Consider the following 15,073-nt stretch of genomic DNA (forward strand, 5'->3'; position numbering starts at 1 on the left):
CCACTTGGGGGCAGGGGTTTCCGGCCTGGAGGGTGTCACTGTGGGACCAGCTTCCGCTATACCACCATGACACAGACTGACTCATAAACCTCTTGGCTGCTGGGGGCTCAGCCCCTTCCTGGGTCTTGTCTGATGGACAGGTGCTGGGGGCTCAGCCCCCTCCTGGGTCTTGTCTGATAGACGAACGCTGGGGGCTCAGCCCCCTCCTGGGTCTTGTCTGATGGACGGATGCTGGGGGCTCAGCCCCCTCCTGGGTCTTGTCTGATGGATGGATGCTGGGGGCTCAGCCCCCTCCTGGGTCTTGTCCCATGGATGGCGGGGGGTGGGGGGGGGGCTTCTCCATGCTGGACACTCCCCCTGAGCTCTGGAGTCTGGAGTTCCAGTGCGTGAGGATTCTGGGGCACGTTCAGCCCAGTCTGGTGTCTGGTTGAGCCCCATATGGGTGGGTGGGCTCTGAGGCAGAAGCCAGCCTCCCCCAGCCCACCCTGCGTGGAGCGGGGCTGCAGCCTGAGCCCGGGTCTGGTGGGCTGGCCTCCTGCTCCTTGGGCTCTGTGCCCCCGGGCATGTTGGGTCCGTCCTGTCTGTGAGGGGTCTGCTGCTCAGCCATGCTGGCTGGTCAGTGTCAGCCAGAACGGGATGCCTGAGGGCAGAGGGGCAGAGGGCTCAAGGAAGGGCTTTTGGGTCTATCCTGGGCCACTGTGGGGGTTGTGACACCTTGAGAGGGTCCGTACAGAATCTCCCCTCCCTCCCGTTCCCCCTGGGGTAGGGGTGTGGCACCTCAGCCCAGCTCCCCCTGCACTGGCAGTGCCCTGTACACCTGCCCTCCACCTGGCAGGTGCGGGGTCACGGGCGCCGGGACTTGGGAGCCGGGCCAGCACCTTGGGCTCGGCCCCGGGCTCACAGAGCGAGCGCTTGGCAGGGGGTCAGCTCAGATCTCGGTCAGGTTCCGGGCCTGAGCTGCCCCCGCCCGTCGCTGTCTGGTCCTCTCTGCAGGAGTCACAGTGCTGTTGGATATCATGGTGGGGGAGCCCGGCTCCCCATCCTCTGTGGCTTCCCCTCCCCGGAAGGGTCTTAGCACAGCACGTGGAGGGAAGAGGAGGGAGAGCTCAGGGAACAGGGAGAGGAGGTGAGGGCTGGGGGCCATGGGGAGGGCTCCCTGCAGAGGGCCTGCCAGCTGACTGTCCCCCGACCACGTGCCCAGGCCCGAGCCCAGGGTGCAGGAGGGCTTCCTGGGTGTGCAAAAACCCCACGCCATCCTCTTGTTCTCAGAGGGGGAGCCTCCCAGGCAGTGAGGCCGGGCGGCTGGGAGGAGAGGGGCCGGCTCTGGAGGTCAGCGCTGTCCATACCCTTTCCTCCCAGGGTGCTTGCGCTGGACCCCGGTGCCCAGACCACAGTGCCCCAGCCCTGCCTCAGGACAGCACCGGCTTGAGGTCTGCAGCCTCTGATGACAACTGGGGGGACAGCATGAGGGGACAGGGCCCAGCCCCTAGCAGGAAGCTGTGGGGCCCAGGGAGGGAGGCTGGTTTTGAGCATAAGCCGTGTCGCCGTGGGAGGTAGTACCCTGGTACCCACAGTGACAGAGGCTCAGACAATATGGCCTGTCCCTGGGGCCCAGAGGCGGGCCCTGCTCACAGCTGCTCAGCCTGTCCTGGCCGAGGCCACGGCCCCTCAGCCTGCCTCCGAGGGACATGCTGAGGCAGGTGTCCCCCGGGGAGGTTGAGTGTGGGCTGGGCTGGGAGCTGGGGCTTGGTCGAGGGGCCCTGGGTCCCCCTGGGTCCTGACCCTGGAGTGGCTCATCTATAGTTTGTGGTGAGGAGCTGGGCGTCTAGGACTGGTCCCTGTGGCCTGTGGACGGGGTGCTGATGGAGCCTCTGTGGAGGGGAGGACCGACAGATGGACGTGGGGTGACCTGTGCCAGCCTGGGGGCTCTGTGCTCACTGTCCTGGTGAAGGCAGGGCGGCTGCTGGGCCTGGGCTCTGTGACTCACAGGCCTGGTCCCTCTGCCCCTGTGTGCACCCAAGCCTGTGGTTTCCTCCTCCCCAGGCCCAGCACAGCCCCTCTGGCTATGGATGTGCCTCCTCATTTAGAATCAGTCAGCCCCGGAGACCCCCTGAAGCACAGACCCCAGCGTGAGGGGCCCATCCCTCCAGGGCCAGAGGCTAGAGGTGAATGCCTCGGACTGAAAAGGGTGAGCTGCCAGGCCGGGGGTCAGAGGGTGGGCCCCCAGGCAGCAGGTGGTGCTGGGCCTGGTTGTTGCTATGAGGGGCATCACTGTGGTACCACCCGTAGTTATAGACACTGTCTGATGCCCCATGACAATAACCAGGGCCTGGCCCCTGCAGGCGGAGCTGGTGGGAGGAGCTTCCTCAGGACGGGGAGGGCCCAGGGGCCATTAGGGCTGTGGAGGAGGCTTGGATCTGCCCTGGGACCAGGATGCATGCCAGTTGCCGCTGTGGGTGCCTGGAGGCCGCAGTCTGCAGCCCTGGGTGGGCTGGGACGGGAGAGGACGTGCCCAGAATGCCTGGGCTGGTAAAGGTGGATGTAAGGACTGTGGACTCCTTGTTCGTGGATGCCAGGACTGGGAGGCACTGGGGCAGGCTGGAGATGCAGGTGTGGGTCTGCTGCATTGCTGGAGCTCGAAACAGTTGCTCCAGGGTGGGAACAGCGACCTCAGGGGCCATGGGCTGGCCAGTGAGGAGCTGTCTGCTTGTGGGAGTCTGCAGTGGGCTGGCAGGGACCTGGGGCTCGGGCTCAGGTCCGAGGGGCACTGGATGGGGCGGGCAGTGGGGGAGGAAGGTAGTGGCTTCCAGACAGGCCCTGTGGAGGGGACAGTCTCCAACGCCACAGCCCTTTGCCTTTGCCTGCCCATCCGGGAGATTCGGGCTGAGCTTCGCTGCTGTAAGTCATGCAGTAGATGCGGTCCTACCCCAACCTCCCCCCACCTCACCGCAGTTAAAATCCCTGCTGTCCTACAGCCAGTCTCCCAGGAAGGTCCACCCAGTGGGGGTGCCCCTGCTGGGAACAGAAGCCTGGACGTGGGCAGGGGCAGAATGTGCTTAGGAAGGCCCAAGATGTGCAGCAGAGGGCCGGAGCTAGGGGGCCGTGTGGCTGGGAGCTGGATGAGGCCCTGGACAGCGTCCTTCCCCAGGAGCCTGGCGGGTACGGAGGGGAGTGCAGCTCTGGGCCCCTAGCAGGGCCTGGGCTGGGCTGGGTTAGGCTGGCTGCTCAGAGGGTCTTTCCCTGGAGGGCACTCACTGTGGGTGGGTTTCTAGCCTCCCGGCAACGACCAGAGCCCGCACCGCCCGTCTCCTGCGGGACAGGCCCCAGGAGCCCCCGCTGGCCCGTCCAAGATCAGGACCCATGTCCCTGAGGACGGCACGGGCTGTGAGGTGCCCCACTCCCTGAGAGCCTGTCCTGCCTCCAGCATCAGTGAGCTCCTACGCAGCCTAGTGTAGGCCTAGCTCCAGTGTCCACTCCTGCCAGCCCCGCAACGGTCTCTGGGGGTCCTGCCCACGGGGAGTTTGCCCAGGGTAGACTCTGTCCTTCCTGCTCGGTTCCGCTGTGGTGTTGAGAGCAGGTCTGTTTCTGCCAGTGGGGATTGTGCGGCCACCTCAGAGCCCTTTGAAGCCCCCAGCTGCGGGTGGTTGTTGTACCTGGACGCAAGCCCACAGGCCGAGCTGGCTGCCGGTGGCTCAGGAGGCCTAGGGTCCCGCTCTGGCCCTCAGGAGCCGGGCTGGAGGGCCCTGCCGCTCTGGCTGGTTTTTGCTGCTGGGTCTGTCACCGTGGGCATAGTCACTATCGTAGTAACACAGTGGAAAGTTCCCCGTCAAAAAGCCCCCGAGCGCGGCAGAGGGGCCCCTTCCCTGCCAGAGCCCCAGGCTCCCAACAGGGCATGTCTGCACAGGTGTCCAGAGCTGCCCCACGTGGTGGGCAGCTGGCGTGGTCCGGCTGCCCTGTCTCCCCAGGGACACCTGCTGCAGGGGTGGGTGGAGACTGAGCTTCCACGGGCGTGGGCACAGGGGGTGTGGGTGGTGGCCCAGGGTGTGTGCCCACATCTGTGGCCCAGGCCACGGGGAGAGTGTCCACTTCGGGGATACTGTGTCTGCAGCGTGTCTCCAGGGTCGCTGGCGGCCTCCTGGTGAGGCCAGGTTTGGACGAGGCCAAGGGGACCACAGAGCATGGGGTGGATGGACCAGCCAGACTGGTCGAGGGGCACGTGGGTCTAACCGTCCTCCCAGAAGAAACGTTTCCCAAATCAGGTTCAAACAGCCGTCCCTGAAGGGGGGAGTCCCACTCACCTTCCCGGGTCCCACAGGGCAGGCCCCCAGTCTGCTTGGGGAACAGGTGCTGTGGGGTGACGTGGGGTTGGGGTGATGTGGGGTGTGGTGGGGTTTAGGTGATGTGGGGTGTGGGGTGACGTGTCCGGGTAGCCCAGTGGCTATAGGGTGGGGCAGGGCCCGCTCACCAGGGCAACCCCTGTGCTGTCCCTGCCCAGACAGGCAGGTCTGGCTGGGGTTTGGGGTGGCTTCCGCTGCTGGGTTTCAGGGTCTGATGGAGTCAGCAGGCAGGGTCCTGGTGCGGCGTCCCGGAAGCCCTGTTCCTTCCGTTGTGCCTACTGCGGGTGGGTTTGGGTTACAGGCTGCACTGCCCTGGTGACACCATATGCATGGTGATGTGGCCCCACTCAAAATCCGGGGGAAGGTGTCCCTGCTGCGCTGAGAGCAGGGCCACAGCTGGGACCCCCCAGGACGGGGTTTTGGATGGGTGCTGTAATGCTGTGGTAACACAGCTACTCCCGATACAGTAGTCACCACAGTGACACAGACCCGCCTCCAATCCTTCTTCCCAGGGGGGCTGCGGGGCTGGAGGGGGAGGAGCCTGGGATGCCCAGGGCTGATCCGAGGGCGGAGGCGGAGCCCGGGGAGGCTCCTTGCCAGAACACGGCACTGGGCGGCCGCCCATGCCACATGGTGGGGCGTTGTGAGGGGTCACTCTGGGGCCAGCAGGTGGTTCCCACCCGGGGAGGCTGGAGCGGACAGGGGTCAGTCCTGTTGCCACTGAGCCTTGCACTCGGGGTCTGAGTTGTGCTCAGACCCGCGAGGGCGTCTGGCTCTGCCTCACCGGCCCCTGTCTGGCTGTCTCCCTTTGCCATCTGCCTGTGGACCCATCTACCTTAGAGCCACCTGGGATTGTGCCATTGTGGTGACGGGCCTCAGTGACCAGCCACTGCCGGAGCACCTGCTGTCCTCGGATGCAGTTTCAATTCCCCCTGGTTCTAGCAGGACCTGGGGCACATGCAGGTGAGGAAGTGCAGGTGTGGGGAGGCCCAGGTGCAGGGGAGGCCCAGGTGCAGGGAGGCCCAGGGGAGGCCTAATCCTGGTTTAAGTCTTAGTTCAATGAGCTGGACGGAATTTGCCCTCCTCGAGGGCCCTTCATGTTAGTATGAAAACGGGCCTGCGTTGCTCTTTTGGGGCTCTTTGGAGCATGATTCACTTACAGAGTCCAGGAGCAGGTCTGCGTGGCAGTGACCGCGTCTGTGGAAGTCTGAAGCCCCGTCCACGAAGCCATCCGGGCCGGGGATGTCGGGTCTCTGGACGGCTCCCACCGCAGTGTCCGCCTGCTGAGCCGTCTGGCTAAGCTTCATTGCTAGGAAAGGAAACGTGACGCCTATTCTGTGCTAACAAGTGCATTCTGCTGGGTCATCCCCAGCGTGAGCTGCTGCGATACCCTGAGTGGGGGAGTCCACACCCGCACCTGGCGCCTGCCCCACCTGAGCCACAGGAACAGCAGTCATTTGGGGGAGCAGGGGTGTGGACATGCCCTCAGCCGACCACTGAGCCTCCAGTGTCCCAGGTCCCCTCCTGGGGCCGGAGAGGGCAGGGTCGTGGCCCCAGGAGGCCTGGCAGCTTTGCGGGGGTGGGGCGCACATTTGTACAGCAGATGAAGGATGCTGGGACGGGGCACGTGGTCGTGGGCTGAGTGCTCGCTGTGGCTGCAGGCTGCAGCCTGGTGCCTGTCTTCACGTGGTCCTCAGCACCCACCCCGCGGGGCTGTTGTTATTACTGTTATGACTATGCCACTGTGCGGTGGGCGTGCTGAGGCCCAGGCCTCCACACATCTACCTCCCCCCTGCTCCCTGCTGGTAGAGGTCGCTGGGATGAGAAGGAGGGAACGGAGCTGGGTGGCATCTGGCCAGATGCACGTGTTCAGGGGCTGTGTGGATGGTGCAGTTTGAGGTCCACCCTGGTCCATGAACCCTGGGCTGGTGGCCAGTGCCCATCGGTTCCCCACTGGGACCACCACGGGGTCTGGGAGAGTGGCCTCTCCCCTCATGTCCTCCAGGCCACTTCTGGAGCCACGGCAGACAGCGTCGTGGGATGGCAGCTCTCCCGGCATCCGAGTAGCCCCTCTGCCTGACATCTAGGCCCCAGGGTTAGGGTCTGCTTTCCTGTGGGGCTGTAGCCTGACGAGGGAGCCCCTGGCTGTCCCTGGCCCATGTCCAGCCACAGCAGCCACAGTGCTGGGCCCCAGAGACCAGGGTGCCCATACTCCTCCTAATTTTGAGGAGTGGTCTTGGGGGAGTGAGGGGGACAAAGTTGGGGAGCCCCTTCTGGAACGTTCCTCCTCCCCAGCTCCTCCCCCTCACCCCTGGGACTCTCACCTCTTGGAGCCATGGTGGTGTCGGGTAAGCATTTCTGGAAACGTCCATCTCTGAGCTTTAGAAACCATTTGTGGATTTTAAGGGCTTTGATCCCCAGGAAAGGTGGAGAAATAAGTCAGCCAGGCCAAGTGCTGAGGACAGACGAGCCTGCAGGCGCAGAAGCCTCTCCTGCAGCCTCCTCGCTGTGAAACACGTGTTCTTGTGTGCAAGAACACATCTGACGACGGAGCAGACACACGTGCCCTCTTCCACGTGCACACAGCCGTGTCCGTGGTGCTGTCCTCAAGAAGCGGCAGGACGTAGTCGGAAGGAGAAAGCGCGCATCCGTGCCTGGTCCGTGGGTCGCCCACAGGAAGCCTGCTTGCCCCAGACCTGCAAGGGTCCCAGCCTCCCTGGCTGCCGGTGGGCAGCCCTGTGGGGTGGAGGGTGGTTAGGGGCTTTGGCTGCATCCTGCGTCCCTGCGCTCAGGGGTCCTGGGCGCCCCTGTGGTTTCGTCCTGGTGGTCCATGTTCTGCTGTGTCCAGGAGCTCGGACTGGGGCTTCGAGGACATTCTGCAGCTGGGCCCTCCCAAAGAGCTGGCAGTGACCGGGGGCTGCTGAGGGGGCAAAGGTTAGGCTCGCTGCTGCTCTGCCCTCGGCAGAGACCAGTCAGACCCCTCCCCAGCAGAGCAGACTGCACTGGGCCTTGGCCTGAGGGGGGTGGGGGGTGGCTGCTGCCCCAGCTCCCTTCTCGGTGCGACAAACCGTCCGAGGCCTCTCTTGGGTCACATCACAACTTGCATCTGCTCTCCTGGCCTCTGTGTTCATGTGGGGGCTGGGGACGGTGCCGCCTGGTGCCAGCCTCCCTCAGGCAGTCCTTAAAGGGCCCCTCTGCCAAATACACGTGTCCTTTCCCAATTCCGGCCTCCCTGGGAGTGCTGGCCCCTCGCCCTCGCCAGGCTAGGCGCTCAGGAGCACAGCCCGCGTCGCCGGCTCCGTGAGCACAGGCTCCAGGACATGATGCAGGGCCCCCTGGTCTAGGGGAGCACTCACTCTGGTTCTCGTCGCTTCACCAGGGCGGACAAAACACTTTTTCCTGCACCTCCCTCCGCACCAGTTACAAGCCCCGTGCCTGTCAGTGGTTCAGGCCCAGGGCTCTTCGTCATCCCCAGCTGGGCAGGGGCCCAGGCGAGGCTCAGTGACAGATGCCTGCCTGCTGCTGGGAAGGACATGGCTTCCTCAGTGCCCCCAGGATGTCAGCTCGACTCTCTGGATCTTCGCTTTGCCCCAAGGGCGTGGTGGAAATGTGTCTAGTCCTGAGAGGGGGAGCCCAGCCACAAGAGGGGTGCTCTGATCCAAGGAAGCAGTACCTGGCCCAGAGAAAAGGATCCAGAAGCATCCAGGGCCACACCCTGCACGTCGCTTGGCTGAGGGCCCCTCCTTGTGTCCTCAGAGCTGGAGGGGTGGTGTCCTCTCTCTCCTGTAAGGATGTTGTGATGACATTTAGGGCTTTGATAATAATCCAGGAGAACCTCCCCATCTCGTGACCTTAACTAAATTCATCTGCACAGACCCCTTCTCCATATAAGGTGACAGTCATAGGCTCTGGGAATAAGGACCTGGATATTTTTGGGGGGCCACTTGTGAACCCTTCACTCCACCCACTCAATGGGCATTTATGGAACACTGACTGGAAGCCAGACCCGCCTTCTGGGACACGCCAGTAATTGGTGGATTCCAGAAGCTTCTGCTGCTTCAAGTTTAGAACTTGAGCCCCAGGACTCACCAGGTATCACTTGGTAGACGACAGGCAGGTGACAGCCTCTGTCCTGCTCAGGCTTGATCTGCCAGGGCATCACAGCCCAGGGACAGCCCAGGGCTGATACAGTTCCCGGCTGCCTCTATCTGACCCTGGGTGGGTTCGAGGGCCTCTCCATCCCTCTGGGCCCCAGGTCCTTCCACCCCAGGGTCCCGGCCCCAACCCAGCTGGTCACCTGGGGATTTGGGTTTTGTGTCACCCCCTGGCTTGGGTCACCTGGTCCACCTGGCCTTCACACATCTCCTCCACCTGGGACAGAGGCACCCTCACCCTTCCTCTCTGAGCTGTCAGCCCACACAGCCTTCCCTGGGCTGTGATGCTAAGCCCCCCATGTCCAGGCCTGTGCAGGGAACTTTGCTGTCAGTGGGTCTAGGGACGTGCCCCGTGGGGCTGCAGGTGGCAGTGAGGACAAGGTGGGAGGCAGTGGGTGCAGGTGCCTGTGAGTCTGTGGCCGCCCTCTGCACCTGCATCCACTCCCCTGTCACCTCCATTTTTAGGGGGACAGGCAATGCAGGTGAGTGCTTGGAGCTTGGCCTTCCCTAAAGCCAAGCCCTAAGTTACACACCAGAATCTTCCGCACCACTGTGTGTGACAGACCTCAGACACTGTGGCCTGGGTCCGTTGATGACAACTTTCTTGTTCTGGCCCTGCTTAGCCCTTCAGCCTTGTGGGGTCCCAGCTTGTGGCTACCTGGGGTCAGTGGGCCTGGCCTCCCGGCTGCAGAGATGCCACTGACCACCTACACTTCCCCACAGTTAGCAAGCCCAGCCGCCCACCTGTCCCCACTCCGTGGGCACACCCACTTAGGTCATCCAGTAACTGGCATGGCTGCCGTCACACCCTGTCAGGTGAGACCCTCACCAGCCCTCCCTGGGGCCTGGGAGACGCAGGTGTGGGCTGGCCTCCTACATTGAGCTCTGTTGAGCTCGGTGGTTTCTTGGGACTGGTATTCTCCCCGTAGACCCAGGCCTGCCCTGAGGTTGGGGTCCTACAGACCCAGAGGGAGGACCCTTCAGAGCACCCCCCCCACCCCCAGACTGGGGCAGCTGCCTCCCTGGGCGAGGTCCCCAGCCTCAGACAGAGGACCCTGGGGAGCCCCGGGGGGACTGGTGCTGCAGGGGCGCCTTCTGGCCTTCCCCTGAGGAGTCCCTGGGGTCTCTAACATGGTGGGTCTTCAGGGAGCTGTGCCCGCCCAGCCTGCACGTCCTGACCACACTTCCCTGGTCCCTGGGCCACACCTTTTCTAAGGAACGGCCCCGCCCCAACTCTGTGACTGTGGTGGGTCACCAGTGTGAGGACCCTTGTCTTGTCCACCCCCCCAACAGGCCTGGGCAGCCCTGCTGGGGCACCTGGCCCCCGTCTTTCCTGTTGGGAGACAGAGATGCAGCAGAGAGAGACCTGGAGCAGAGCATGGGTGGCTGCAGAGCTTATATTTTGGGGGCCCACGGCGGGGAGCCCATAAGGGGGCCCACAGGAGGGAGCTTACAGGGGGGGCCCACAGGAGGGAGCTCACAGGGGGACCCATAGGAGGGAGCCCACAGGGGGGGCCCACAGGAGGGACCCCACAGGGGAACCCACAGGAGGGAGCCCACAAGGGGGGCCCACAGGAGGGAGCTCACGGGGGGGGGGGGGTTGCGCACAGGAGGGAGCTCACAGGGGGGCCCACAGGAGGGAGCTACAGGGGGGCCCACAGGAGGGAGCCCACGGAGGGGGGGCGCGCACAGGAGGGAGCTACAGGGGGGCCCACAGGAGGGAGCTACAGGGGGGCCCACAAGAGGGAGCCCACAAGAGGGAGCCCACAGGGGAACCCACAGGAGGGAGCCCACAGGGGGGGGCGCACAGGAGGGAGCTTACAGGGGGGGCCCACAGGAGGGAGCTCACAGGGGGACCCATAGGAGGGAGCCCACAGGGGGGGCCCACAAGAGGGAGCCCACAGGAGGGAGCCCACAGGGGGGGCCCACAGGAGGGAGCCCACGGAGGGGGGGCGCGCACAGGAGGGAGCTACAGGGGGGCCCACAGGAGGGAGCTACAGGGGGGCCCACAAGAGGGAGCCCACAGGAGGGAGCCCACAGGGGAACCCACAGGAGGGAGCCCACGGGGGGGGCGCACAGGAGGGAGCTTACAGGGGGGGCCCACAGGAGGGAGCTCACAGGGGGACCCATAGGAGGGAGCCCACAGGGGGGGCCCACAGGAGGGACCCCACAGGGGAACCCACGGGAGGGAGCCCACAAGGGGGGCCCACAGGAGGGAGCTCACGGGGGGGGGGGTTGCGCACAGGAGGGAGCTCACAGGGGGGCCCACAGGAGGGAGCTACAGGGGGGCCCACAGGAGGGAGCCACAGGGGGGCCCACAAGAGGGAGCCCACAGGAGGGAGCCCACAGGGGAACCCACAGGAGGGAGCCCACGGGGGGGGGCGCACAGGAGGGAGCTTACAGGGGAGGCCCACAGGAGGGAGCTCACAGGGGGACCCATAGGAGGGAGCCCACAGGGGGGGCCCACAGGAGGGACCCCACAGGGGAACCCACGGGAGGGAGCCCACAAGGGGGGCCCACAGGAGGGAGTTCACGGGGGGGGGTTGCGCACAGGAGGGAGCTCACAGGGGGGCCCACAGGAGGGAGCTACAGGGGGGCCCACAGGAGGGAGCCACAGGGGGGCCCACAAGAGGGAGCCCACAGGAGGGAGCCCACAGGGGAACCCACAGGAGGGAGCCCACGGAGGGGGGGCGTGCACAGGAGGGAGCTACAGGGGGGCCCACAGGAGGGAGCTACAGGGGGGCCCACAAGAGGGAGCCCACAGGAGGGAGCCCACAGGGGAACCCACAGGAGGGAGCCCACGGGGGGGGGCGCACAGGAGGGAGCTTACAGGGGGGGCCCACAGGAGGGACCCCACAGGGGAACCCACAGGAGGGAGCCCACAAGGGGGGCCCACAGGAGGGAGCTCACGGGGGGGGGGTTGCGCACAGGAGGGAGCTCACAGGGGGGCCCACAGGAGGGAGCTACAGGGGGGCCCACAGGAGGGAGCTTACAGGGGGGGCCCACAGGAGGGAGCTCACAGGGGGACCCATAGGAGGGAGCCCACAGGGGGGGCCCACAGGAGGGACCCCACAGGGGAACCCACAGGAGGGAGCCCACAGGGGAACCCACAGGAGGGAGCCCACAGGGGGGGCCCACAGGAGGGAGCTACAGGGGGGCCCACAAGAGGGAGCCCACAGGAGGGAGCCCACAGGGGAACCCACAGGAGGGAGCCCACGGTGGGGGGGGTTGCGCACAGGAGGGAGCTCACAGGGGGGCCCACAGGAGGGAGCTACAGGGGGGCCCACAAGAGGGAGCCTACAGGAGGGAGCCCACAGGGGAACCCACAAGAGGGAACTCACAGGGGGGCCCACAGCAGGAGCCCATAGCGGGGAGCCCACAGGGGGGCCCACAGGAGGGAGCCCATGGGCGGTCCCATAGGAGGGAGCTCACTGAGGGGCTCACAGGAGGGGACCCACGGGGGAGGGGCCCATAGCTGGGAGTCCATAGTGAGGAGCCCATGAGGGGGCCCATAAGAGGGAGCTCACAGGGGGAACCCACAGCAGGAGCACATAGCAGGGGGCCCACAGCGGGGAGCCCAAGGTGGAGGGGTCCAAAGGAGGGAACTCACAGAGGGGGCTCACAGTGGGGGCCCACAGCAGGGGGCCTATAGCAGGAGCCCACAATGGGGACCCCACAGTAGGGTGTAGACGGCTTGTTGCCCAGAGCACCTCAGCGTGCATGAGTGCGTGCATGCCGTTCCAGCTCACAGTGAGTGAGCGGCTCCCTGGTGGCTTCTCGGCATCACAGGCCCAGGGGTGTGTCTGTTGGCTCCACAGTCAGCTTCAGCCACCCCCTTGCTGCCTGGGGGCCAGGACTCCAAGAGCATCCTGGCTGCAGGGCTCCCGACCCAGGGCCTCTTCTGAGCCCAGGCCCGTCACTCACGCCCATCCCATGTCGCTGTCCTGAGACCACCAGCCAAGGCACAACTGCCTCGCTTCAATCCAGCTACCGGGCCTGGGAGAGCCTCCACCTTTACAGATGTGCCGAGTACAGCGGCCCTGATACCGAGATGAAGGCCTTGGAGACCCAGGACACTCAGCCTCGGGTGGAGGCTCAGGGACCTGGTTGTTTTGGTGGCGGTGGCTCCTCAGGGGGTCTGCCTCACCAGCTGCAGGGGGTAGAGACACCTGGGTGGTCCTGCTCTGTGGAGAGGACCTGAGCCTGGAGGCCTCACCCTGTCCAGGGCCCTGGCTCCCCCACCTCCTGGCTGTCAGCCAAACTGCCCGCGGGGTTTAGTTTATTTGCTGTTCCCTCGTGTGGCTGTTGAATCAGGAAGGAGAGAGGGGCCAGCAATGCACTGGCTCACAGACCCTTGGCCTCTGTCCCTGGGCAAATAAGTGCACAAAGGAACCTTGAGGAACCCTTAGCGCTTTGCCAAGTCCCTACATGCAGGATTCCAGGCAGGCTTGCTTTTAGGAAACCTGCGTGTGTCACGTCCACATGGATGACGCGTGGGGGAAAGAACACGTGACATGTTCAGAATACAGAGAAGCAGCCAAAGGGCTTAAATAACTTAATGAGGTTTCCTTGTAACACAAAAGTCAATCAGATTTTTAATTGAGAAGCGATGTGTTCTCTTTCGGACATACGAGTTTGCAGCCCATCGTTTGCTTACCTTCGTGTGCCATCGGAACCGTCATTATTATCCTGTGAGCCGAAGCGGCACAAATGGGTTGTCAGAGCAGATGCTGGTCGGTCGCTGGGTCATGTGAGCTTCTGAGGTGAGTTTGCTTTTATTTCCAACATTATCTTGTTTGGGATGCAGCTCACCCAGCTACTGTGAGCTTGGGAAGGACTGGGTGTCCCAGCCACACACGGGGCGGGGGTCCTGCTTAATGCTCCTCCCACACACGCACTTCTTTCTTTAAAATATTTTTTAAATTTAAAGTTTATTTTTTTTTTTGAGAGGGAGAGAGAGAGAGACACATCAGAGAGAGCATGGGAGGGGCCGAGAGAGAGGGAGACGGAGAATCCCAAGTAGGCTCCACTCTGTCAGCACAGAGCACAATGTGGAACTCGAACTCACAACCATGAGATCATGACCTAAGCCAAGATCGAGTCAGATGCTTAACCCACTGAGACCCCCAGAGGCCCCCCACATGCTCACTACTTTGGGGTTTATGTCCTCCAATAATGCCAGAAAGACTCGTGGGGAAGAAATAGCTGGGGTCAGAGGCTGTGGCCAGCCTGGTGGTGCTCATGGGCGGGTTTGCGTCTCTACACACTGCTCTCTGCATTGACACACTCACACACAGCATGCATGTGCCACACTGGGTATTTTTGTGCATAAACGGGACACACACACACGTATGTGTGACTTGTTTTTCCCACGTAGGAGCGTCCCTTAGAGCTCCTTCAGTGCGGTGTCCCTGTGAGCAACAGCACATCTCTCTAACCTGTTCCTTTGAATGGTCCATGCTATCAGGCTGGGTGTGGCATCATTATTACTTGGACCATACGCACTGTTTTCATTTTCCGGCTGCTCTTGTGTATTTTACCATCCGTGGGACGTATTTGTATTACACTGAATATACAGGTTACTGAAACAGGATTGTCTGCCTCTGTGGTAGGAAGTTTTCCCACTGAGGATGATGAGGTGGTCTCTATTCATGCTTTCTGTGCCCCTGATCTACTGAACCCTTGCTGATCTCCCAGGACCTGTGAGAGACTGGGCCCCCAGACCCACAGCCTGGCATCAGAAGGCAGCACAGTTAGGCTCTTTCCTCCCCCGTATATCAGCACCAGAGGGAAGACTCCTGGAAAAGAGGGTGAGTGGGACAGGAGCTGGGAATGGGGCCCCACAAGCAATTAGGGGCCAGGCTGAGACACTCCATTTCTCCAGAGACGACCAGGGCTGGTGGGGGGAGCTGGTGGGGGCTCAGTCTCATAGCAGCCTGTCTGGAGACCCTTGTTGTCTCCAGGGGTTCAAGAGCTCAAAGCTGGCAGGGCAGCCGGGACACCATCCCGGGGGACCCCACCCCAGCCTGCCTCCCACCCTCCAGGCAACACCTGTCGCAATAGGCATGCCACAGTGGCAGGGATGCAAACGCACTAGTGGAACAGACGCCCCGCCTGAACAGTACATGGTCCACGGCCTGCAAAAGTACCCCAGGCCTGACACTCAACTAGAGATGTAGTGGATGAAACCTCCAGGATGCAGTAAAACAGTGCCCATCATTCCAGCAATCAAGACAATCTAACTTGAGGAAAAAACCAGTCAAATGACAGCAACAGTCAGGTGAATTCCATGTTTTAATTATATGGCGATGTTTTAGAGCCAGAGAGTCAACTGGTGGTCGCCAGAGTGGAGGTGGTGGTGGTGGTGGGGTGGGGGGAGGCGGGGACAGGTGACAGGGATGGAGCAGGGTGGTGTAGGGAGGTGCTGAACCACTGCGCTCACTCCTGAAACTAATGGGACACTGTACGTTAACTACACTTCAGTAAAACACACACACGAGATGCCTCAAAAATTAATCACAAATTTTATTGAAGCAAATGAAAAAAATCAGAAAATGGAAGCAAAGAAGTAGAATCTATAAA

The 15,073-nt window shown here is 63.1% G+C and overlaps 1 protein-coding gene, 2 long non-coding RNA genes and 2 gene segments (V, D, J or C); 2 read left to right on the forward strand and 3 right to left on the reverse strand.

Moving 5' to 3' along the window:
- Positions 1-15,073, reverse strand: part of LOC122469620 — a 224,822-nt gene that overhangs the window by 83,906 nt on the left and 125,843 nt on the right. Inside the window, 1 exon segment of the C gene segment in view lies at positions 6,671-6,678. Coding sequence covers positions 6,671-6,678 — 8 coding nt within the window.
- Positions 1-15,073, reverse strand: part of LOC122469619 (immunoglobulin delta heavy chain-like) — a 125,560-nt gene that overhangs the window by 51,263 nt on the left and 59,224 nt on the right. Inside the window, exon 3 of the mRNA XM_043557145.1 lies at positions 4,783-4,810. Coding sequence (XP_043413080.1) covers positions 4,783-4,810 — 28 coding nt within the window. The remainder of the gene's footprint in view (positions 1-4,782; positions 4,811-15,073) is intronic.
- LOC122469618 overlaps positions 1-15,073 on the reverse strand; it is a 139,340-nt gene that overhangs the window by 32,068 nt on the left and 92,199 nt on the right. The window contains 1 exon segment of the C gene segment in view: positions 12,535-12,544. Coding sequence covers positions 12,535-12,544 — 10 coding nt within the window.
- On the forward strand, positions 4,822-8,212 carry LOC122469625. Its single transcript, XR_006293554.1, has 2 exons — positions 4,822-5,300; positions 7,717-8,212. It is a non-coding gene; the product is annotated as an uncharacterized LOC122469625 (long non-coding RNA).
- LOC122469624 lies at positions 12,544-14,818 on the forward strand. Its single transcript, XR_006293553.1, has 3 exons — positions 12,544-13,254; positions 14,189-14,301; positions 14,536-14,818. It is a non-coding gene; the product is annotated as an uncharacterized LOC122469624 (long non-coding RNA).

This window comes from Prionailurus bengalensis, chromosome B3, assembly GCF_016509475.1.
Source record: "Prionailurus bengalensis isolate Pbe53 chromosome B3, Fcat_Pben_1.1_paternal_pri, whole genome shotgun sequence".
Lineage (NCBI taxonomy): Eukaryota > Metazoa > Chordata > Mammalia > Carnivora > Felidae > Prionailurus > Prionailurus bengalensis.